Source organism: Heteronotia binoei, chromosome 13 (genome assembly GCF_032191835.1).
Source record: "Heteronotia binoei isolate CCM8104 ecotype False Entrance Well chromosome 13, APGP_CSIRO_Hbin_v1, whole genome shotgun sequence".
Lineage (NCBI taxonomy): Eukaryota > Metazoa > Chordata > Lepidosauria > Squamata > Gekkonidae > Heteronotia > Heteronotia binoei.
Genome location: NC_083235.1, coordinates 67,387,793 through 67,413,435, shown reverse-complemented (window position 1 = coordinate 67,413,435; position 25,643 = coordinate 67,387,793). Strand labels below are relative to the sequence as shown.

Here is a 25,643-nt window from a genome sequence, read left to right as displayed (position 1 = left end):
CAGCCTCTGACAGAGTTTTGACTGCCCCTACTCACTCCAGCAGTTGCACATGGAGAAGTGGGGAATCAAACCCAATTTTCCCAGATAAGAGTTCACACACTTATTTATTTATCAGATTTACATCCCGCCCTCCCTCGACAGGCTCAGGGCATCTAACAACAGTTTAAAAACATTAGCTTTTGAATCAATTAATTAATTTGACTAGATTAAATTATGGCCTCTGATGAAATACCATTTGTAGAAAATCAAATTAAACGTGAAATTAAATGCAAAAACTGGCTCTAGAAATCTAGCCTGCACAAGGGTCAAACCTATGATCTTGGGATAACGAGCATGACACTCTAACAAACTTTATGCTGGAAGAATAGTGTCAGTCTTTTCAGGTGCCATTGACTTTTGTTCATTTTTGCTCTAACAGATTAACACGACTATCCCTCTGAAATTATTGTGATTTTTCAGAGTGTACCAAATTTATAGCCAGAGTCAGAAGCAATGTTCCCTCTAAGCTACATAGTCTTGTGAGCAAAAATTCTACTTTGTGAGCTACTGGTATTAAAGTTGTGAGCTACTGGCATTTAAGTTGTGACCTGCATAAATTATTGAGTTCCGGAGCCATTTTTCCTGAGCCAAAACAAAAATCTGTGAGCTGGAGGCTAAAAATCTGTGAGCTAGCTCACGCTAACTCAGTTTAGAGGGAACACTGGTCAGAAGTGAATCTTATGTTCAGTGGTACTTGCTTCCAAAGAAGTGTGCATAGACTTGCAAACTTAAATCAGTGATCGCACAATAATGCATTACAAGATGCAGTAAGAAAAAGCTGCCCTGTTCTTAGGAAAAAGACAAATCATGATTTGAACTGTGCAGATTGCACGTGACCTGAATGATAGAACTGAATCAGAATCTCAAACTTTCTCAAAGAAAAGTATGGCATTTTGGGCTGTGATGTTTGCAGTTTTCAAACAACAGGCATGCTTCCAGTCCAAAGGGCAGTTGAAAAATAGGGTTGCAAATTCACAAGCTGACTAGTTCAAGACTTGCTTATTATAGTCCCATGAGTTCCAACAATTCTGGGGGTACAGGTCGGAATGCTAGGAGATAACAGTCTACACCTACACTACTTCACTTTCAGGGATATCTTGTTTGAACAAATGAAGAAGTTGGCTTCACACACAAAAAAGTATCACATCTGAAGCTCTTTTGATATTTCTTTGAGACCCAATGTATCACATCTGGGAGAATTAGACACAGGTTCAGCTCTCCTCTCAGTTATGGAATTTCTTGGCTGGCCATAAGCATTTGCTCTTGATCAATTTGTGGAGAGATTAAAATAGAGAGGACCTAAACGCGAAAAAGGGTGAGATAAAAATTAATTCTTGAGATGGGATGAGACTAAGATCGTAAGAACATAAGAGAAGCCATGTTGGATCAGGCCAGTGGCCCATCCAGTCCAACACTCTGTGTCACACAGTGGCCAAAAAAATTATATTTATATACACACACACACACACACACACATATGTGTGTGTATATATAAATTTTGGGGCCACTGTGTGACACAGAATGTTGGACTGGATGGGCCACTGGCCTGATCCAGCATGGCTTCTCTTATGTTCTTATGTGACACAGAGTGTTGGACTGGATGGGCCATTGGCCTGATCCAACATGGCTTCTCTTATGTTCTTATGTGACACAGAGTGTTGGACTGGATGGGCCATTGGCCTGATCCAACATGGCTTCTCTTATGTTCTTATGTGACACAGAGTGTTGGACTGGAGGGGCCATTGGCCTGATCCAACATGGCTTCTTATGTTCTTATGTGACACAGAATGTTGCACTGGATGGGCCATTGGCCTGATCCAACATGGCTTCTCTTATGTTCTTATGTGACACAGAGTGTTGCACTGGATGGGCCATTGGCCTGATCCAACATGGCTTCTCTTATGTTCTTATGTGACACAGAGTGTTGCATTGGATGGGCCATTGGCCTGATCCAACACGGCTTCTCTTATGTTCTTATGTGACACAGAGTGTTGCACTGGATGGGCCATTGGCCTGATCCAACACGGCTTCTCTTATGTTCTTATGTGACACAGAGTGTTGCATTGGATGGGCCATTGGCCTGATCCAACACGGCTTCTCTTATGTTCTTATGTGACACAGAGTGTTGCACTGGATGGGCCATTGGCCTGATCCAACATGGCTTCTCTTATGTTCTTATGTGACACAGAGTGTTGCACTGGATGGGCCATTGGCCTGATCCAACATGGCTTCTCTTATGTTCTTATGTGACACAGAGTGTTGGACTGGAGGGGCCATTGGCCTGATCCAACATGGCTTCTTATGTTCTTATGTGACACAGAGTGTTGGACTGGAGGGGCCATTGGCCTGATCCAACATGGCTTCTTATGTGACACAGAATGTTGCACTGGATGGGCCATTGGCCTGATCCAACATGGCTTCTCTTATGTTCTTATGTGACACAGAGTGCTGGACTGGAGGGGCCACTGGCCTGATCCAACATGGCTTCTCTTATGTTCTTATGTGACACAGAGTATTGGACTGGATGGGCCATTGGCCTGATCCAACATGGCTTCTCTTATGTTCTTATGTGACACAGAGTGCTGGACTGGAGGGGCCACTGGCCTGATCCAACATGGCTTCTCTTATGTTCTTCTGTGACACAGAGTGTTGGACTGGATGGGCCATTGGCCTGATCCAACATGGCTTCTCTTATGTTCTCATGTGACACAGAGTGCTGGACTGGATGGGCCAGTGGCCTGATCCAACATGGCTTCTCTTATGTTCTTCTGTGACACAGAGTGCTGGACTGGAGAGGCCATTGGCCTGATCCAACATGGCTTCTCTTATGTTCTTATGTGACACAGAATGTTGGACTCGATGGGCAACTGGCCGGATCCAACAGGGCTTCTCTTACGTTCTTATGTGACTCAGAGTGTAGGACTCGATGGGCCACTGGCCTGATCCAACATGGCTTCTCTTATGTTCTTATGTGACTCCGGGTGTTGGACTCGATGGGCCACTGGCCTGATCCAACATGGCTTCTCTTATGTTCTTATGTGACTCAGAGTGTTGGACTCGATGGGCCACTGGCCGGATCCAACAGGGCTTCTTATGTTCTTATGTGACACAGAGTGTTGGACTGGATGGGCCATTGGCCTGATCTAACATGGCTTCTCTTATGTTCTTCTGTGACACAGAGTGTTGGACTGGAGGGGCCATTGGCCTGATCCAACATGGCTTCTTATGTTCTTATGTGACACAGAGTGTTGGACTGGATGGGCCACTGGCCTGATCCAAAAGGGCTTCTCTTATGTTCTTATGTGACTCAGAGTGTTGGACTGGATGGGCACTGGCCTGATCTAACATGGCTTCTCTTATGTTCTTATGTGACACAGAGTGTTGCACTGGATGGGCCACTGGCCTGATCCAACAGGGCTTCTCTTATGTTCTTATGTGACACAGAGTGTTGGACTGGAGGGGCCACTGGCCTGATCCAACATGGCTTCTCTTATGTTCTTCTGTGACACAGAGTGTTGGACTGGATGGGCCATTGGCCTGATCCAACATGGCTTCTCTTATGTTCTTAATTGACTCAGAGTGTTGGACTCGATGGGCCACTGGCCTGATCCAACACGGCTTCTCTTATGTTCTTATGTGACACAGAGTGCTGGACTGGAGGGGCCACTGGCCTGATCCAACATGGCTTCTCTTATGTTCTTATGTGACTCAGAGTGTTGGACTGGATGGGGCACTGGCCTGATCCAACAGGGCTTCTCTTATGTTCTTATGTGACACAGAGTGCTGGACTGGATGGACCATTGGCCTGATCCAACATGGCTTCTCTTATGTTCTTATATATACATATATATATGTGTGTGTGTGTGTGTGTGTGTGTGTGTATATATACATACACACATATATACACACACACACACATATTGTGGCGAATAGCCACTTCTGCTCCATATTTTTATCCAATCCCCTCTTGAATCTGGCTACGCTTGTAGCCGCCACCACCTCCTGTGGCAGTGAATTCCACATGTTAATCACCCTTTGGGTGAAGAAGGACTTCCTTCTATCCGTTCTAACCCGACTGCTCAGCAATTTCATTGAATGCCCACGACTTCTTGCATTGTGAGAAAGGGAGAATAGGACTTCTTTCTCTACTTTCTCCATCCCATGCATCATCCTGTAAACCGCAGGCGACGCTTCTCCAAGCTCAGGCAAGCTAGACCAAAGCAGCATATAAATCAGGAAAGAGCTCCGCAATCCATTATAACCTCCAGCTTGCAGAGAGCCGCCGCTCCTCTCCTCTCCCCTCCCGCCCCGCCCCTCCCGTGGGCGGGGCCTGCCTCGGCCCGGCTGTGGCGTAGCCCGGTCAGGGGGCGGGGTCTCTGGGCCGGCCGGCAACATGGCGGAGGCGGAAGGGGAAAGCCTGGAGTCTTGGCTGAGTGAGTAGCCCCCGTCCTGTCCCCTTCCGCCGCGCGAGGGAGGGGAGGGCAGCGGCGGCGAGGTGTCCCCCTCGCTTTGGGGGAAGGAAGGAAGGGCGCGAGGGAGATGCAGGAGCCCCTCCGAGGGGCGGAGAAAGATGGGGCCGAGCGTGAATGGGGCAAGGGCAGCGTCCGGAGATGGGCTGGGGCCAGGCGGTGGGGCGCCCTAGGGGGCCACAGCGGGGGAGGCTGCGAGGTGACCCCTTGCAAAGGAAGGCTGCAAGAGGACAGGTCAGCAAGCGAAGGGTTTTTTCTCCTTCCTGATGGCAGGCTGCACTGGCCGGCGCAGGAGCCCTGGCTTCTTTTGCAGGTGGACAAGTTAAAGGTGCTGCTTACCTGCTTGCGGCTGCACCTTTGCCCGACTTTTCTTAGTCTCACAGAGTCCACCCCTGGGTACCCTCACTTGCTGCCCAGAGCATTTCTGCTGTTCGCTCGTGGCCCTGAGATCATGCGTCCTCTATTCTCCTACTTCCCTTTTCTTTAATCCATGCCAAAAGATCCTTTTCCCCCTGCCAAAATGTATGTCCCCAATGAGTTTCTCAGTTCCTCTGTTGCCAGTAACTGAACATATATAGGTGGACATGTTTTATGTTACCTCATTTGTACCTAATCTTTTTTTCCTCTGAAAGGGACCCCGAAGTAGCTTACTCATTCTCCATTTTTGCCCTACATACAGGCATGCACATGGATAGCCTTCTGTGAATAATTGAGACTGTGCAGCTTCCCTCAGCCCCCTCTCCCTGTCTCTTTTATACAGAATCTGGAGTTTAGGGAAGCATGAGCTAGAAGTATCTGTGTGAAAATATCACAGCAGCTCTGGGCTGCTTTCAGTGCATTTAGGCATATGCCTTCGTTTCTTCTCCTAAAAGATAATAAAACTTGCACATCATGTTGTAAATATTAATGAATGTTTAGGACATTCTTCTATTAATTGTAATATATTATTCTTGTCCCTTCTCTAACAAAGTTTGTGTCTGTGTTCACGTGCCTTCTACTGACTTCCTTTCCACTTCACCTTACTGTTATTAAAATATTTTGTAATTAGTAGGATAGGCAGACCAGGCATTTCCTGTGCGTTAAGTGGAATGTGCCTTCTGGGTCTGGCAGGTTGCTATATTAAATAAAAGAATAAACTTGAAATGTTTCTATATTTTAAAAACAGCAATGTACAATCAATAAGTTAAAACCCCAAACTTCTTGAGTAAGTGGTACTGATTTCTGGAAAAACTTTAAAATAATGTAGATTCTCTGTATTCTATTCGTAATCATCACTATTTCAAATTTATTTTGCTAATATAATTAAGATTTGTATAAGATAACAAGCGTATTTTTAATTCTGCATATGTTTGCTTGGCTCCATCTTTTGTGGCAGCCCTTTTGTAGCGGTGGCTGCCCCCCTGCCTCAAAATTTTGAAGCTGCCTGCAGATTCACAAAGATTGGGGGCCCCTGTTCTGGACACATTAATTAAATTTATTTGTTCTGTTGGAGAACTAGAATATCAGCTTTTGAGTTTCAAATTGTCCTTCTGAATAGGGAATTATTTGACACCATAGCAGGAGATCTTCTGCCACATTAGTATTTTGCCTGATTTCTGCCGAAGGTAGGAAATGGGGGGAGGGGGAGAGTGGAAATCGGGGCTCATGCTGACATAACTTCTGGTGAAAGGTGGAAATGACATCACAGGACATCACAGGATTTACAAGCCTGCTATAGTAAAACCATGGAGTTTTTAAAAATGCTAGAGCATCCCATGGCGGCACTTCCAGCTTTCACGGGAAGTGATGCTAGCACACCAACAGAACAGCAGTACTTAATCCTTAAGTTCTCCCAGAGGCTGCCACCTGTGTCCTGGCAATCCTAGTGCCAGAGGAAGTGCCTATAAGTGGAATCCTGTTCTAGAATTACTTTCTATTGATCAAGGTGTATATGTTTAGGCAATTTTTTTCCAATATTACAGGGCACACAAGAATTTTATTATTTTTAACTAGAGGGCTGCCACTGTAAGGTTATTTTTTTTTATTTATGTGATGGATACTAGGCTGAGTCGATCGATCCAGTAGCACTTGTGTGAATTTATGGTACCCTAGACTTGACAGTTACTAGGAAGTTCTGAAGGCATTCTTTACTGTGTGCATTTGAATGTCTTCAAATATATATGCCCACAGCTGTAGTACTGTTAGAGATATATAGTTTAATTTGCAGATGTATTGTGCTGAGTTTTGATGGACCAAGGAACTAGTAATTACATTCAGAACTAATGAGTTGGGTGTTCAAAACAGAGAGCCTTCCTTAGAGTGATGAGATTTAGGAATAATTTGGGTTTTTTTCAGAGCAGGTTAAGAGCTTGGAGATTCTTATGAACTCTGCCTTATTGTTTGAAAAACAGGCTGGTGGCCATCTGTCAGCTATATCTGATTCTACATGAGGCTGCCCTTGAAGAAAACCTGGACGCTACAACTGGTCCAGAATGTGACACCCTGAATATTGTTGGGGGCTAACCTCTGGGAATATATCTTGCCCACTTTGAAACAGCTGCATTGGTTGTCAGTCTGTTTCTGAGTTCAATGAAAAGTACTGGTTATGACCGTTGAAGCCCTTCATGATGTGGCTGGGACCCACATATTTGAGGCAGCCATTTGTTAGCAATCCCACTTACAGTGGCTTGTCTGGCGTTGACCCAGAGCCTGGGCCTTTTCAGTTGTGGCTCCAGCTCTGTAGAATGGATTCCCTGAAGAAAGGAGAGAGGCCCTCTCCTGTGAGATCTTCAGGGTATACTGCAAGGCCTGCTTGCAGCCCACCCCTCCCCCTTTTGAGGGGTTTGAACAGCAGACATCTTTTAACGGGCGGAGAAGGATTTGAGGTTTGCTATTTTATTTTTTGTTTTAACTGAAAATGTTTTAAACTGCTGTTGTAAGCCACTTTGAATCACGAGGAAAGGTGGGATATAAGTGTATAAACAAAAAAATAGGCACATAGGCAGAATGTGCAAGTTAACCGCTTAACTGCTATGTACAGGTGGTGACATGGGAGTGAATGAGTTGTCACAGATAAAATACCATCAGTAGATTTCATGTTGCAATGTATTCATCAATAAGAATTGATTAATTCATTCTGTTGCAGTTCATCAGTCACTGTGCTAGTGGGATTGATTTGGCTGTTGTTTGTTCCATTTGATTTAATTATTTTGGTCGTTTTAGTGCAGTATGTTTCATTTTGTGCAAGGGCTGTAATACTCATGGAAATATTTCACTGGATCCATACCCAAAACTTACACTCCCTAGGTTTTAACAAGAGTTGCACAAATGTCCCTGGGGCTCATCCAAGTGCATTCCATCCAAAATACTTTTTCCTTCCTGGTATAGATGCATAAGAACATAAGAGAAGCCATATTGGATCAGGCCAATGGCCCATCCAGTCCAACACTCTGTATCACACAGTGGCCAAAAATGTGTATGTATACACACACACACACACTGTGGCTGATAGCCACTGATGGACCTCTGCTCCATATTTTTATCTAACCCCCTCTTGAAGCTGGCTATGCTTGTAGCCACCACCACCTCCTGTGGCAGTGAATTCCACATGTTAATCACCCTTTGGGTGAAGAAGTACTTCCTTTTTTCCATTCTAACCTGACTGCTCAGCAATTTCATCGAATGCCCACGAGTTCTTGTATTGTGAGAAAGGGAGAAAAGTAGTACTTTCTCTGCCTTCTCCATCCCATGCATAATCTTGTAAACCTCTACCATGTCACCCCGCAGTCGACGTTTCTCCAAGCGAAAGAGCCCCAGGTGTTTTAACCTTTCTTCATAGGGAAAGTGTTCCAAACCTGTAATCATTCTAGTTGCCCTTTTCTGCACTTTTTCCAATGCTATAATATCCTTTTTGAGGTGCGGTGACCAGAATTGCACACAGTATTCCCAAATGAGACCGCACCATCGATTTATACAGGGGCATTATGATACTGGCTGATTTGTTTTCAATTCCCTTCCTAATAATACCCAGCATGGCGTTGGCCTTTTTTATTGCAATCGCACACTTTCTTGACATTTTCAGTGAGTTATCTACCACTACCATGCATAGAACAGAGCCATTTTCCCCTTTCATCATGTTCAGCTAAGCATTCAGCATAAGAGGCCTGTGCATGCATTCCCGGCCTCACATCCCCTGTAACTACTTGGTGTACTGATGCTTATGCATCAAGGAGGAGGAGAGAGAAACGATGTGAGGCTATGTGAAGGTTCTCTGTGGACTCTGTGGCAGAGATGAATCATGCCCATTGTATGGATGCTTTCTCCGTGCAAATAGTATTTGAACGTATTTCCAAGTGATTATTTATTTATTTACATTAAACTTTTATCCTGCCCTCTCCGCGAGCAGACTCAGGGCGGCTCACAACATTCGTTTACATGATTTAAAACAATAAGTCAATAAAATCTATAAAACATTAATACAATTAAAATTTAAAAACTATTTCACAGTGCTGTACCATTACTATGTTGGCGGTTCTGCTTTTCAGACGGTTGGTCATCGGAAACTTTAGCTGATGTCTGGTGGCAGCTCTCTCTCAGTTTAAGCACCAAAGGCCTGTCGAAACAATTCGGTCTTACAGGCCCTGCGGAATGTAGGAAGGTCCCGCAGGGCCCTTATGGCCTCCGGGAGAGCATTCCATAACTCTGGTGCTGCCACCGAGAAGGCCCTGGCTCTTGTCAAACGCAACCTGGCCTCCTTTGGTCCAGGGGTGGACAGCAGATTTTTTGTCCCTGAATGCAGTGCTCTCGGGGGGATATATGGAAAAGGTGGTCCCGCAGATAAATAGGTCCCTGACCATAAAGGGCTTTAAAGGTCAATACCAAAACCTTGAAACGGACTCGGAACACAATAGGTAGCCAGTGCAGCTCTTTCAGCATTGGCTGAATTTGCTCCCATCGAGGGAGCCTCATTAACAACCGTGCCACAGCGTTCTGCACTAGCTGTAGTTTCTGAGTCAGTGTCAAGGGTAGCCCCATGTAGAGAGCATTACAGTGATCTATTCTTGAGGTGACCGTAGCATGGATCACCATTGCTAAGTCGTTGTGCTCCAGAAAAGGAGCCAACTGCCACACCTGCCGGAGATGAAAAAAGGCGGATCTAATAGTGGCTGCCATCTGGGTCTCCATTGTAAGGGAGGACTCAAGGAGCATGCCCAAGCTCTTGACCTTAGGGGCCGGTGTCAATGGCACCCTGTCAAGAGCTGACTGCTGGACCCCTCTCCTTGGACCACCCCGGCTCAGATAGAGAACCTCCGTCTTCATCGGATTCAACTTCAGCCGTCTCAGCCTGAGCCAAGATACTACGGCTTGAAGAGCCAGGTCCAGATTTTCCGGGGTAAAGATCATATTGTTGCCTGTCTAGGATAGCTTTCCATAGATAGGTGTTAAATTTCCCTTTTCTTATTTTGATCTCTTAACTGTATTTTCTTTATATTCTAGAACAGGGATCTCCAACTTGGTGCCCATCAGCATTGTTTCTAACATCCACCAAATTATTTTAGGAAGTGGGTGGGGCCAGGCAGCAGGGCTTCTGGTTGACGATCAGAGATTTGATTGGTTGCACAGATTTTTTGAAATATTGCTCCTCCCTCTGAGGTGGAGGACATCTTGATGGGTGATTCCCACCATCCTTTCAGGGAGGCAGGAACAACTTTTTTTCCTCTTGCTGTCTTGTCTTGGAGTCACCTGCCTTCTCAGTTCTGTTCCTGCCTCAGCAGGAAGAGCAGTTCTAGTGTAGGTTTTAGCTTCTCTTTATATTTCTCAGAGCCTTTACCTCTTCCTTCTCTCCTTTATCATCAGTCTTCAATACTTTTTCATCAATGCTCACACTACCTAATCTAATTCAGTAATTTCACTCTTTTATCTTTCAATCTTTGAAGCTTAATGACTGTCCTCAGAACCTCTTGATTTTGTGGCGGCCATTCTAACAGCCATCATAATTCCCTCATGATGGCAAAAGAGACTTCAGATGGTTTTCTTTCAGAGGAAGAAATGAAAGGGTTGCTCATAGGTAAATCTGATGAACAGGACATCAGAGAAATCAGCATGTTCCAAAATTGGCTTGCTACCCCAACTGAATCTGTGGTACCAGAGGTTCAAAACTGCTTGAAAAAAAGGCATCTTTTGAAGCCTGCTATGGACTCTGCTGCCAGTTCCAGCTCTGCAGTTTTGAGCAGCGGCCATCTTGAGTGCTCTAGGTCAGAGCATGGAGGCAATTTAACGGCTACTAGCAGCCACTCTGAGGCCAGGGAGCCTAACGCCAGTCAAATCTCAATGGGAGATGGATCCAGACTTGCGTCCTCCAGAGCAGCTCTCAGCAGATGAGCATAATCCCACTCTCAGGATGGATAATGTATCTGAACCCAGGATCACCGGACTCTTCCCTGTGGTTTCATGGCAATCTCTATATAATAAAACCCCTAATGTACTAAGGATGACTCACCTACTTGCCCATTGGCCCGTCAACTGCCACTCAAGTTCCAGTGCTTTCTGTTGGTTGAGTCCACTCCTCTCTCCTGCCCACTGTTGCCTACCAACTCTTTGTGGTATTCAAAAGAGAATGTAGGAGGGTGAGGGGGGGGGGAATGGCGAAGACATGGGGAATGAAGGTGATGCTGAGCAGGTGGCAGGTGAGACAGCACACAAAAATGAGGTAGCTTTTTTCTAAAATACCCAAAAGAAGATAGGACTTTAATTTGGTACCTGTTATCAGCTGCTAGGACTTTGTACGCGCAGCTTTGGAAGCAAGAAAAAATACCAGAGAAATGGGAATGGACCATGAAAGTTTTATCGTGGTGTGAAATGGACAAATTAACCAGAACACTAAGAGACTATGATCTAGAGATATTCAAAAGGGAGTGGAGAAAATTTAAAGGATATATGGAGAAAACTTGGAAAGTAAAGAAATATTGGACAATTTTTTAGTTGTAAGAATATATATATGGAACTTTGAGCAGTCAGAAGTGCCTTTAGTATGGATTTGAACTTATAACCTCGGGGAAGTCAACATTGGAGGGAGGGGGGATGGAAATGTCATATGGGTTAATGTGAAAAAAGGAAAAAAAAAATTAAGAAATAGATAAGTTTTGTAACCATATGCTACTAATAAATTGTTTAAAACCCACAAAAATGAGGTAGCTGAGGGGGAGAAATAGGTGTGGTGATTTCCCTCTGTCCCACCAGTTGCGGAGGAGGCAGCACATAACATTGTGGCAGTGGTGGCTGAGGGGGGGGGGGATAGCTGTGGTGCCCAGCCTCTCTCCCACTTTCTGTCTCTGAACCTCAGTCGGTCGTGGAGGCTTCACGGCAGCTGGGGGAGGGTAAACAAGGGAAATCTTCAGGGTGGCGGTGGCAGCTGAGCGCAGGATGCCGGACCTGCAACGACCCTTGTGCCGACCTTGCAATCCACACTGGCCACCAGGGGAAAGAAGTTAGCTTACATGCCCCTCTGCTCCGTTATTATAATTTATAATAAAGTATTAGAAATACATGGAAACTTCCTTTGAGAGTCCCTGGGGACAGTTATTCACTGACTATCATGCATTTTTGATAGGATGGATTTTCTTTTTTAGATTAGAAAAGAATTCCTGGCTCTAAATGCCAAAAGTTTAATTTGGGGATAATTTGAAATTAGAGAATTATAAATATACTCCAGGAAGAATGCTCGCGAGCAAAGATGCTCGGAAGATGTCCCCGAATGAAATGTAAATAATAAACAAAACAATGGGACTCCTTAGCTTGAAAACCATGTTTCCCCCATTCAGAGTAGGGAAAATTCATCCTTGATCAGGATTTTCTTATTCTTTGGTATTTTGCCTTCTAAGAGTAATGAATACTCAATTGTTATCACAGTGACTCATGTGACATAGTTCTGTCTTGATACTGCAGTAGACTAAGTGATAGTTCTGAAATGTCACCTCCCTTCTTCTGGTTACTGAGAAAAACAGTCCTTATGCCTCCATTTCCTTTCTTTAGCCAGAAAGCAATGGATGAAAATGAAATACTCAATTGATCCCAGTCACCCAGCTTCTTTCACTAAACAATGTTATTTCCAAGCAAACTGGATAGTTTGTGCTAATCATGAAAATAGCAGAAGCAGGGTTGCCACAGATAAGAAAATAGCTGTGTATTCGGGACCCCTACACCCCCTATGCCAAAAATATTACCTGATGAATTAAACAAAAGACAACATCACTTCTCCAGTGTCCTGATAAGGACTCCAGGAGGCATGAGCTGTTGAGAGTAGTCAAAGGTCAGACAAAGAAGAAAGATTCAGGTGGCCAGCCATGTTGGTCTGAAGCAGCACAACACAGTTTGAGTCCAGTAGCACTTTAAGGACCAACAAAGTTGTTCATCTACAAGGAGATGGAAATTACCAGTCCATATATATGGGTGAGCAGCATAATGAAGATGTTTAACATATTCAAGGACCAAACAGATATAACAAGCTTAGTTTATATGGTTACCATTTGTTTTGGTTTAATTCCAGGGAGAAGGGAAACATAGCGAAGAAAATAAGTATGTCAACATTGGAAATTGATGGGCAGATGTAGTCTTAATTGTGGAATGCTGAGAGTAATTAACTGAGACCTGCCATTATACTCCATCCATCTCCTCTTAAGCATGGATGCAGTCTTACAGCATCTTTAAAACGGGGCAAGTGTCTGTGTAGAGTTATTTCCCCTGTCCCCAGACCAGAGAAATACGTTCCAGTCTAACATTCCAAATTACACTACATTCTACTATCCATTATGTTACATTACAATCTAATATATTATTCCAAATAAGAAATAAAGCAAAATACAGAGGATGTATGGCCCTTCTGGTAGATCGGTGAGAATACAGATGTAATGGTTGAATGAGGTTAGCATATGTAGTAAGATAAACCATTATCCCTGTTAAATTCTGGAGATTGCATTGTTCTGAGTATTGTAATAACTTTAATCTCAGCAGTTTTCCTATCTAGTCTGTTCCTGATGTTCCTTTGCAATAAAACACCCACTCAATGTCCTGGAAGGTTGACGTGTCCCTCTATAGGTTTCTCAGTCTTGGTGATTCTTGATGTCAGATTTGTGTTCATTTATCCTTTGGTGTAGGGTTTGACCTGTTTGCCTTATGTAGAGAACAGCAGAGTATTGTTATCATTTAATGACATATACAATGTTAGATCACATATTCTTGACTAGTCTCTTGTAGTATTTTGTCTCTTCTTTTTTTATATTTATTTTATTTGAAACATTTTTGTGCTGCCTTTCTATTCAGGGTCCACAAGGTGGCAAACATGAAGACACTCAAACATTCAAACAATTAAAATACAGCTAAAATTATGATTATGAAATTTAATTAAATATATAAACAACAGTAGGAGGTGGCCCAATAACCATTGTTGGTGTTATGCCAGAAAATACAAAAAAATGGCTTAAACTGCTGGGGAAAGTCACCAGTAGAGCCAGTTTGGTGTAGTGGTTAAGTGTGTAACTCTGATCTGGGAGAACCGGGTTTGATTCCCCACTCCTTCACTTGCAGCTGCTGGAATGGCCTAGGGTCAGCCATAGCTCTCACAGAGGTGTCTTTGAAAGGGCAGCTTCTGTGAGAGCTCTCTCAGCCCCACCTACCTCACAGGGTGTCTGTTGTGGGCGAAGAAGATAAAGGAGATTGTAAGCCACTCTTATTCAGAGAGAAGGGCAGGGTATAAATCTGCAGTCTTCTTCTAGAGAGAGGCAGATGAACCTCTCTGGGGAGGGAGTTCCACAGTTTTGGTGCCATGACCCTTTCCTTGGTTACCACCCATCTCAGTTCTGGGCTGGGCTGGCATCAGCCTGCTGATGACACCCAGCTGTACCTGCTAATGGACTGCCAGCTGAATGACACCCCAGATATTTTAGCCAAGGGTTTGGAGGCTGTGGTTGGCTGGTTATAGCAGAGCTGGCTGAAATTAAATCCACCAATGATAAAGGTCCTCTATCTGGGCTGGAGGGATGTTGGGTCAGAGCTCCAGCTCCCCAGCTCTTGATAATATGCTGTTGACTTCAATGGAAGTGGTCAGGGTGTGATTCTGGATACCTCCCTTTCAGTGGAGATCCAGCTCACAATGTTGCTAGACTGGCTTTTTTCCATCTAAGCAACTGGTTCCTTTCTTCTCTCCTTAGCTACAGTGATTCATACAATGGTCACCTCCAGGTTGGACTACTGTAATTCACCCTACTCAGGGCTACCCTTGAGGCTGATCCAGAAACTCCAGCTGGTCCAGAATGTGGTGGGACATGTTCTTACACACCTTCATGAGCACAAATCCAACCAGTGCTCTGCCAGCTGCACTGTCTCTGGGTGGAGTACCGGATCAAGTTCAGGGTGCTGGTTCTAACCTTTGAAACTCTGTTCGTCTGGCACTGATGTATCTATGGGACCATTTCTCCTGTTATGTCCCCCAAAGAGCATTATGCTCATTGGATCAAAATCTTCTGGTTATCCCTGGTCGGAAAGATATCCGCTTAGCCTCAATCAGAGCCAGCTCTGGCACCAGCCTTGTCGAAAGCTCTCCCAAATAAGATCCAGGCCCTGTGGAACCTACTGCAGTTCCACAGAGCCTGCAAACTGGAGATGTTCAGACAGGTCTATGGTGGTGTCTGGGGAGAGGGTCTTGCCACAATATCCGTTGCTATGTGGTGTTCCTCAAGGGGCGATCCATCTGCATTGGCATCCACCTGCCCTGTTCTTGCTGTTTCATTTGTTACACCATCATCCTAACATTCACGGACATGCATGAAGTATAACCTCTTCTAAGAGAAGACGCGCCAAGCTGTGTCAAACTACTGGCTGCCATCTGATTGACAGTATAACTGTTGTTATAAATGGGTTTTAATACGTCATTATTAATATACTACTTTAACGTTGTTGCTGGTACCTGTTGTTACCTGCCCTAAGCCCTGCTGTGCAGGAAAGGGCAGGCTACAAGCCAAATTTAATACATATTTATTTTTATTTATTTATTATCTTTAATTTATAGCCCGCCCTCTCCGCAAGCGGACTCAGGGCGGCTAACAATCCATTCAAAATTTCAGACAATAAATACAATTAAACGATCAAACTTCAAACAATAAACCCTATTCAAACATTTTAAAACCATTTTACGGTGCTGTTCAATAACTACCTAGGCGGAATTGTCCTTTATTAACAGTTAAACACACAGTAGTTCCAATATCTCAGTAGTGTAGGTGGCAGTCCTCTCCCGGTTTAAGTGCCAAAAGCCTGTCGGAATAACTCGGTTTTGCAGGCCCTGCGGAATTGAGAGAGGTCCCGCAGGGCCCTTATGGCCTCCGGGTGCGCATTCCATATTTCAGGTGCTGTCATTGAGAAGGCCCTAGACATGGCTTCTCTTATGTTCTTATGTGACACGGAGTGTTAAACTGGATGGGCCATTGGCCTGATCCAGCATGGCTTCTCTTATGTTCTTATGTGACACAGTGTTGGACTGGATGGGCCATTGGCCTGATCCAGCATGGCTTCTCTTATGTTCTTATGTGACACAGAGTGTTGGACTGGATGGGCCATTGGCCTGATCCAACATGGCTTCTCTTATGTTCTTATGTGACCCAGAGTGTTGGACTGGATGGGCAATTGGCCTGATCCAACATGGCTCCTCTCATGTTCTTATGTGACACAGAATGTTGGACTGGATGGGCCATTGGCCTGATCCAACATGGCTTCTCTTATGTTCTTATGTAAATATGAGTAAACGTGGTTTGATCTTGGACTCTCGCTAATGTTACAAAGAACAGGATTTCCTAACATAGGTTTCCTGACCTGTGTTTGTGTAAGTGCATGGGAAGGAAATCTCCCAAAGTTTGGGATAGAAGAGCTGGGAAGAAAAATGTTGCTGCCTTTGGCTTTTTTGCCATGTAACACTTATCTCATGGCAAGCACATAAATGGCTAGGCACTCTGAGTGTAATGCTCTTCTGCTGCTATTGATTGATTTGTGAGTGTTTAATATTTATTTTATAGCTTCAGTAATGAGTGTTCTGCATACTTGAGAAGTATTAGCTGAAAAGCAACGTTGAAGTTTTGAAAAAAAATTAAAGGTGGGGCTACCTCAGTGGTAGCTTATTCCTTCAGTGTTGACAAGCTGCCGTCTATAAGTGGTTTTGTGTGGAGGAAACAAATAAGGTAATGAAGAAAACTTGAAATGTTTTCAAATTCAAATGTAAACCGTTCAACCTTACGAGGCAGCTTACAATATAAACAGCACTAAAACACAATAAAATAATGCAAAACCACTAATTTAAAATAATAAAAGTTATTAATAAAACCATCTTCAGCTGCCTCTTAAAGGTTGAGATTGAGGGGGGCTGGTGCACCTCCCTGGGGAGCTTGTTCCATAATTGTTGATATTCCTTGCCGTTATGTTGGTTGCGTCTTAGTGCCTTACCGTCTAAAGTTTTGCAAGGGAGCTACCGTGTTTCCCCGAAAATAAGACACTGTCATATTTATTTTTTCTCAAGAAGACACACTAGGGCTTATTTTCAGGGGATGTCTTATTTTTATTAAGTATAATACAACAATCTACATTTATTCAAATACAGTGAGGCTGGTGCTAGTGATGCATGAACTCCTTCCCCCTAGCCGTTCACGCGTGCGCAATAGGATGCCTGCGACCGCGGTTACCACCCACGCACCCGCGCATGCGCAAACGGCTAGAAGAAAGGAGTGATGTGGTTGCCACTCGCGCACCCGTGCAAGTGCGAGCGGCTCGGAGAAAGGAGTTGTAGCAGATAAAAGGTATTTCAGTCTTCCTTACCGCTCCGCGCCGAAATGCATGGCGTGGCTATGCAGATACGCTGCATAGCCACGCCCATCACTAGGTCTTATTATTGGGGTAGGGCTTATATTTAACAAATGCATAGAAATCCTATTAGGGCTTATTTTTTGGGGTAGGTCTTATTTTCGGGGAAACAGGGCACCTTAAGATACCATACTCTGATAGAGTATGCCACTGTGGTGCAGGTAACCATCCTTTATTACATTACCTTTGAATGTAATTTCTTTTCTGAGCCTAGAAATCTTTAAATTCTTCCTTTGCTCCAAGATATACATCATATGGAGACACTACGTCTTTTATTATAATAGCAGATCTATCACTCTTTTAGCTACAACATTTTAGGCATCTGTAATAGGTTTTTGCAGCCATTCAAATGGAGCCTATATTCTAGTAACCTGCTTAGAACTAATAAGAAGCAATATGAGGTAAAGAGATAATCATGGGGCTGCCACCGAAAAGGCCCTCTCTTGCGTACCCATCAAATGGACTTCTTTAATTGATGGGACAGTCAAGAGATCCTCTCCCTGTGGTCTTAGTATCCAGGGAAGAATATGTGGGAAAGGACAGTCCTCCAGATACCAAGTCTTAAGCCATTTAGGGCTTTAAAGGTCAAAAACAACACCTTGAGTTGGGGTTGGGGGCAGATTGGAAGCCAGTGTAATTGCTGTAATATTGGGATCACTTGATCCCAATAGCTAGCCCCCACAAGCAGTCTAGCAGCAGCATTCTGCACCAGCTGTTGCTTCCAAACAGTTTTCAAGAATAGCTGAGTAGAGCGCATTGCAGTAGTCAAGTCTAGCTGTAACTAAGGTATGGATGACTGTGGCTAGATCAGACTGAGCCAGGAATGGGCGCAGCTGGCACTCCTGACCACTGCAGTCACCTGACTGCTGTGTCAAGCAGACACCCAAGCTGTGAACCTGACTTTTCAAGGGAAGTGTAGCCCCATCCAAGACATGGGAGATCGCAATTCCTTAGTCTGCTTTTTCTTTTAATCTAGAGCTCTGTCTTGTCACGATTACATTTCAGATTGTTCACCCTCATCTAGCCCATTACTGACTCCAAGCTCTAGTTTAGAACATTGACACCTTTCTCAGAACTAGGTGGAAAAGGAAGGTAAAGCTGGGTATCATCCATACATTGGTGATATCACAGCACAAACCTCCTGAGGACCTCTTCCAGTGGCTTCATGTAGATATTAAATAGCATGTGGGATAAGATCAAGTCCTGAGAGGCCAATGGCCATGTGGCAGAGTAAGAATCCCCCCTGCACCACCGTTCTAGGACTGGCCTCCCAGACAGGACTCAAACCACCATAACACAGTTACCCCTTAATTCCAGTAGAATACCTCAGTTGATAGTATCTACTGCCACTGAGAGATCCAGCAGAACCGGCAGTGTCAGACTCCCCCATTTACTTCTCGGAAAAGGTCATTGACCAGCGTTTGTTCCAAAGCCCTACCTAAAGCCAGATTGAAACGGGTGCAGAAATAGAGTAAGAAACCTTTGTGAAATATGGGGGGTTTTTTTGAGGCAGATCGCACTGGAGTGCCGCTCTGACTGGGTTGTTGGCCAGGGCTTTGACAGAAGAAGGCAGCCATGAGCTTGCTTCGGCGGGGAGAGCGGGATATAAATCAAATGTGTGTAAATAAATAAATAAATAAATGTACTCCCAGGCCAGCACTTTATGCCCAGAAAAAACATTCTTATCTAGGCCGTGAGGGGTTGATTAGTTACGCTGCTGCCATTTTGTCTTTGAGCAGGAGGGGGAAGCGGTGGTGGGAGCAGTTTCGGCATGAAGGGACATATGAACATATGAAGCTGCCTTCTACTGAAGCAGACCCTCGGTCCATCAAAGTCAGTATTGTCTTCTCAGACTGGCAGCGGCTCTCCAGGGTCTCAAGCTGAGGTTTTTCACACCTATTTGCCCGGACCCTTTTTTGGAGATGCTGGGGATTGAACGTGGGACCTTCTGCTTACCAAGCAGATGCTCTACCACTGAGCCACCGTCCCTCCCCTAATATGAACATATGAAGCTGCCTTATACTTAATGAGACCCTTGGTCCATCAAAGTCAGTATTGTCTTCTCAGACTGGCAGCGGCTCTCCAGGGTCTCAAGCTGAGGTTTTTCACACCTATTTGCCTGGACCCTTTTTAGTTGGAGATGCCAGGGATTGAACCTGGGACCTTCTGCTTCCCAAGCAGATGCTTTACCACTGAGCCACCGTCCCTCCCCTAATATGAACATATGAAGCTGCCTTATACTTAATGAGACCCTTGGTCCATCAAAGTCAGTATTGTCTTCTCAGACTGGCAGCGGCTCTCCAGGGTCTCAAGCTGAGGTTTTTCACACCTATTTGCCTGGACCCTTTTTGGAGATGCCAGGGACTGAACCTGGGACCTTCTGCTTACTAAGCAGATGCTCTACCACTGAGCCACCGTCCCTCCCCATGAACATATGAAGCTGCCTTCTACTGAATCAGACCCTGGGTCCATCAAAGTCAGTATTGTCTTCTCAGACTGGCAGCGGCTCTCCAGGGTCTCAAGCTGAGGTTTTTCACACCTATTTGCCCGGACCCTTTTTTGGAGATGCCAGGGATTGAACCTGGGACCTTCTGCTTACCAAGCAGATGCTCTACCACTGAGCCACCGTCCCTCCCCTAAGGGGAGGAGGGGTGGTGGCGAAGAGGAGGCAGACCAGGCAGCAGAAGAGGAGCCAGTGTGGGAAGGGCAGCAGGCAGCAGTGGTGGTGGTGGTGGTCGGGATTGGTGGGCATCCCGCAATTAAAAGGAGAAGAGGATAGTGCACAGAGCTGCCCAGGGGAGACAGAGGAAAAGGCAGATGGCTTCTGGTCTCTTTCTCTACAATGGAAATGATCGATCGAAGCTGTCTTCACCAGGTACTTGATGAAGGAAGCTTTAACTTTCAAAAGCTTATACCCTGTACATCTTGTTGGACTTTTAAGGTGCAACTGAATGCCAGTCTTGCTCTGCTGCTGAAGATGAATATTACTACTTGCCTGAAACTATCAGTTATAGTATATTCATTATCTGTAAAATTATTTGTTTTGTCATATGCTGTACAAGTACTACCATTACATGGAAGTGTAACTATGTGTTGGGGAGGGGCTGTGGCTCAGTTGTAGAGCATCTTCTTGGCATGCAGAAGGTCCCAAGTTCAGTCTCTGGCTTCTCCAGTTTATGGACCAGACAGTAGGTGATGTGAAACATGTCTGCCTGAGATATGGAGAGCTGCTGCCAGACTGGAATAGATCTAGACTATTTGGCACCTTTGCAAAGCTAACTACTTGTGCCCCTTCCCCCAATATAATGGAGTCCATTCTGTTCTATGGGCCCAAAGGAGACAATTGAGAGATTGGGCCACTGCTGTGGTGCAACCCCAGAGAAGGGGTTTTAAACTTTCCTATAGACTCACTCATAGGATAGAATAAAGTCCATTCTATCCTGTGGGCCCATTGGATAGAACGGAGAGATTGAGCCGCTGCTGTGGTGCAACCCAGAGAATGGGTTTAAAGTTTAAAAACCCTTCTCTAGAGACGTGCCGCAGCTGCAGCCCAACCTCTCCATTCTATCCTATGGGCCCATAGGATAGAGTGGACTCCTCTTTTCACAAACCTCCATTTGACAAACCAATTCATGGTTTGTCCAGTTTGGGAGTTTGGCCTTGTCCCAAGTGAGCTCGGAAGGTGTTTAAATGCCTTCAGAGCCACCTCTGGGTTGGGCTGGCCTGACTGAGCTCTGAGAGTGAGCTCTGAAGGCCTTTAGAGCTCCATCTGGGTGCTCAACTGAGTCAGGCTGCCCAACTCAACTGAGCTTCCAAAGAGAGCTCTGAAGGCTTTTATAGTCCCTTACAGGACTTTTTTTTGTAGAAAAGGCCCGGTAGGAACTCATTTGCATGTTAGGCCACACACCCCTGACACCAAGCCAGCCTGAACTGTGTTCCTGTGCGTTCAGCTGACTTGGAGAGTATGTTGATGTCAAGGAATGTGCTTTAGATCCTGGCTTCTTCTGAACATGGGGTTTGGGATTCCCATTTTTGCAAAAACCCTAAAACCTTACTAAGGCTCAATAGTGACACCTAAAGTATCTGAGAACATGGACACCTTAGAGTTTATATTTGAATAACCTATTCATTTTAATTCCACATTGGACCATCCCAAGAGATAATCCTTTTGGGACAAAGGATGGTCTGGTTTGGGCCAGACCACCTATTTTTAGGGAAGTTCTGAGCCATTACCAGCTGCTTGATTTGGGGGTGGGTGGGTTATATTTTATAAGTCTCTGATTGCTAACAGTAGCCTCAGACACCTGAGATGGGACTTTGCATGTCATTGGCTACATGAGCTCATCACTCTTAGAAATGAGGCTGGCTTAGGTCCATTCCATTTACTATAAATATCTGAACCTCTGGGCCTTTCCCTTATCTTCAGCTTTCAGTCTTCAGCAAAAACTGGAACCACAGGAGGTTAGGTAGGGATGGGGGGGGGGGTGGCGGACGCCTGAAAGAACCACTCCTTCTCTAATCCAAACAAATTGTCCTTCCCCCGGTCTCTGGACCTCTTTCTACCTCCAAGACATGGTCAGACGAACCCTTGGTGAGTCTAAAACTGCTAGGGCTTCCCAAAATCTGACCAAATATCTCCGCTCAGGAGAACAACACCGTGACTCTCTTCGGGCCCAAGAAGCCTCAGAGAAAATGGCGGGAGAAAATCCCCCTTCGGCTGAAGGGAACGGTGCTCTTTCAAGCCAGGCTTTTTTTGAAGCCATCTCCGAAGGGAACGCTGCTCTTTCAAGTCAGGCTTTTTTTGAAGCCATCTCTGAAGGGAATGCTGCTCTTTCAAGTCAGGCTTTTTTTGAAGCCATCTCCGAACTTGAAAAAAATCTTTCGGCCCGTATCACGCAGGCTACATCCCCTATTCAAAATGAACTTAAAAAACTAAACGATACCGTCTCTGAAGTGGCACAGACAGCGAATTTAGCCTACGAAATAGCCACTCAAGCCCAAAACGATTTTATGGCCTTATCCAAAGCAGAGACATGGGCTAAAGAAAAAATTATGTTTTAGAAAATAAATTAGGTGAACGCAATCTCAAATTTAGGGGAATAGTAGAAAAGGCAGAAGAAAACCAGGGAACACGTACTTTTTAAATGAATTGGCTCACTTCCACCCTCAACTTAGAAAATGGCGTCTCCCCGATCATTGAGACTGCTTTTCGCCTGAGGCCCCTTATGCAGCGCCCGGCAGACTTTCCTCGAGACATCATAGCTACCTTTCCTGACGCCCACACCAGGGAAAGCATCCTTAATAAAGCTTATTCTGAAAAAGGGCTCTTATACAACAAGAGGATCCTTGTCCTTCTGGACCTATCTCCTGAAACTTTACAGCACCGTAAAGAACTGCGCCCGATTGTTTCATGCCTAATGGATAACAAGATTTGATTCCGTTGGTCTACACCTGTTCAACTTCTTGTAGTGCATCAGGGGCAACGCTTGACAGCTTCTGATCTTACCTCGGGACAGGAGCTTCTTGCCACCCTTCATCTTGAGCGGCCTGCTTCTCCAGCGTCATCTTCATCTGATCGCTCTGATTCATTTGCCAGATGGTCTGGGGCAGGACGGGCATCTCCGAGTCATCGAAGAAAGTCCTAATTCTACTGCTATTTGACTTTTTTTTAGTATTCTCCCATTAGGGTATCTAGTATGCATAGCAGCATGGCGGGGACTTCAGTTAATATAATTACTTTAGGCCAGAGTTAGGGGGTTTTTTTTACACGTGGCCTATTACTGTGTTGGATTGAGAAGGGGTTGTTCTCCCCCTTGCATTAAGTTATTTGAATTTTATAGCTAGAGTTGATTTTTTGCTACAACAGAAAAAGATGAGAATGGTTGTGTGTTGGTTTTATATGTGGTGGGCGTTGGGGGGTTGTTGTTGGGGTTTTTTTGGGGGGGGAGGGAACGGGGGGTTTTAACTGCATGTTCTGTCTTTATTCACGCTTCACTTCTTGTTTCTCTTTCTCCACTTTTGATATCTACTGTCAGACCTGTTGGTACGTCTTACTTTCCTTTCTCTTTTTATTTTTCTTTATTGTCTGTGGGTCGATTTGTCTCTAAATGGCTTTATGTTCTCGCTCTAACGTGTTTTCCCTCTCAGCTAATGGTGTATATTCTTAGGTTATCCCCTGTACGACTGTATATTTTCCAAGCTTTTTATATGGTGGTCCCTTGTATTACTATTGCTATTTCACTCTTAAGGCTACTTGGCATATATTTATCTATTGCAGTCCTTATAGCGAAGAGGATTAGGTGGGCACATCTGTTTTATTCTTTTTAATTTTTGGTTTGGCAGCATGATATTCTTGTTCTTGCTCTAACGTGTTTTCCCTCTCAGCTAATGGTGTATGTTCTTAGGAGCTCAGCTTTGATTCCCATTGCTATTCCTCCTGAGCTATTCAAAAGAGGATCCCCTGTAGTCATCATGCAGTGTTATATAGTCACCTACAGGCCCCTTGAGAATATTACATCTTATTTAGTCAGCTTTATGGTACTTTTTTGTATATGCTTTCTGGTATGACTCATAGGAGCCTGCCCAAGCTTTTTATATGGTTATCCCCTGTAAGACTGTATATTTTCCAAGCATTTTGTATGATGATCCCCTGTCTTACTATTTCACTCTTAAGGCTACTTGGCGTATATTTATCTATTGCAATCCTTATAGCGAAGAGGATTAGATGGGTGCATATGTTTTATTCTTTTTGTTTTTTGGCATGGCAGTATGATTATGTTGCACTTTCTAGACTCAGGAGGGAGTTATTTCTATTGTTTTTCAATATTGAGGCAGGGAGGTTGGTAAAAATGAGGTGGTCACATTATTTTTTATTATATTGGATTGATTCTCCACTAAACTCACCCTTTTTTATTTGGTGACATGGCAGAAGACATCAAGCTAATTTCTCTAAACTGTCATGGCCTCAATAATGTCATAAAAAAGCAAAAACACAATCGGCCCTTTTTAGACTCTCACCTGACGTTCTCTTTTTGCAAGAGACTCATTTGAAGAACACGGGGCATCCAGTTTTTCGGTCCAAACGCTTACCCCTTCAATTCCAAGCAGCAGGTTCATCCAAATCTCGTGGGGTAGCTATTCTCATTTCCAATAAGGTACGCTTCTCATTATTGGCTCAAGAAGCAGAACCTACAGGGCACTACCAGTTCATTAAAGGTCTTCTGGAAGGTTCTCTGTATACCTTTGCATGCTTATATGCGCCAAATGACAATAAGATCACATTCATGCAGGACATTCTTGCCAAACTGTCTATTTTTCAAGAGGGAAACATGGTAATAGGTGGGGACCTTAATTATATAATGCATAATTCTTGGGATAGATCTCATCCTCACTCGAAATCCCCTGAGGTATGCACCCCCCTTCACTCTTTAATAAATCAACATCATTTGTGCGACATCTGACGCCTCCAGCATGATGGAGTGAAGGACTATACATATTTCTCCTCACAACATAATATCTTTACGCATATAGATTATTTTCTGATTTCAAATTCATTGATCCCCCAGCTTAGTTATTCAAATATTGGTCTTCGAACTTTATCTGACCATGCTCGGTTGGAATGCCGATTAAATACAATCACACAAGAGCCATACTCACGATCATGGTCTTTTAACAAAGCTCTTTTATTAGATTCCAATGCTTGCAAAGAAACTGAAAAAGAAATTCAAAATTTTTTTGAATTAAATTCGGACGGTGGGGTTTCAAAACCTGTAATCTGGGATGCGTTTAAGGCAGTCCTCTGCGGTAAGTGTATTTCACTGAATGCAGCCTACAACAAGAGAAGACAGGAAACTAGATTAGCTTTGCAGAACTCCATTCAGAGCTGGAAACTTTACATAAACTCACATGTGCTACCAAGGTCTATAAAAAAATATTAATTGAATGCAAAAAACTAGAATTACTGGAGTCCAATACTATCAAGAAAAATCTTTTGTTTACTAAGCAAAAATATTGGTTTAATCATCCTAGATCCTTAAAAATTCTTTCGTGGCAACTCAGAACTGAAATCACAGATCGTCAGATTCATTTAATCAGAGATTTGGCAGGGAAAACTCATTCTTCCCCTCCCCAAATTCAGCAAATTTTCCAAGAATTCTTTCAAAAACTATACACCTCTGAGAACCCAGACTCAGTTTCCATAAACAACTTACTTAATAAACGTGAAATTCTTAAAAAGTTGAATACAGCTCACCAATCTTG

The 25,643-nt window shown here is 44.2% G+C and overlaps 1 protein-coding gene across 1 annotated transcript in view; it reads left to right on the top strand.

Annotated features, from left to right (window-relative positions):
- Positions 1-4,352: 4,352 nt before the first annotated feature.
- GGA3 (golgi associated, gamma adaptin ear containing, ARF binding protein 3) overlaps positions 4,353-25,643 on the top strand; it is a 56,303-nt gene continuing 35,012 nt past the window's right edge. Inside the window, exon 1 of the mRNA XM_060253481.1 lies at positions 4,353-4,472. Coding sequence (XP_060109464.1) covers positions 4,433-4,472 — 40 coding nt within the window. The 5' untranslated portion in view covers positions 4,353-4,432. The remainder of the gene's footprint in view (positions 4,473-25,643) is intronic.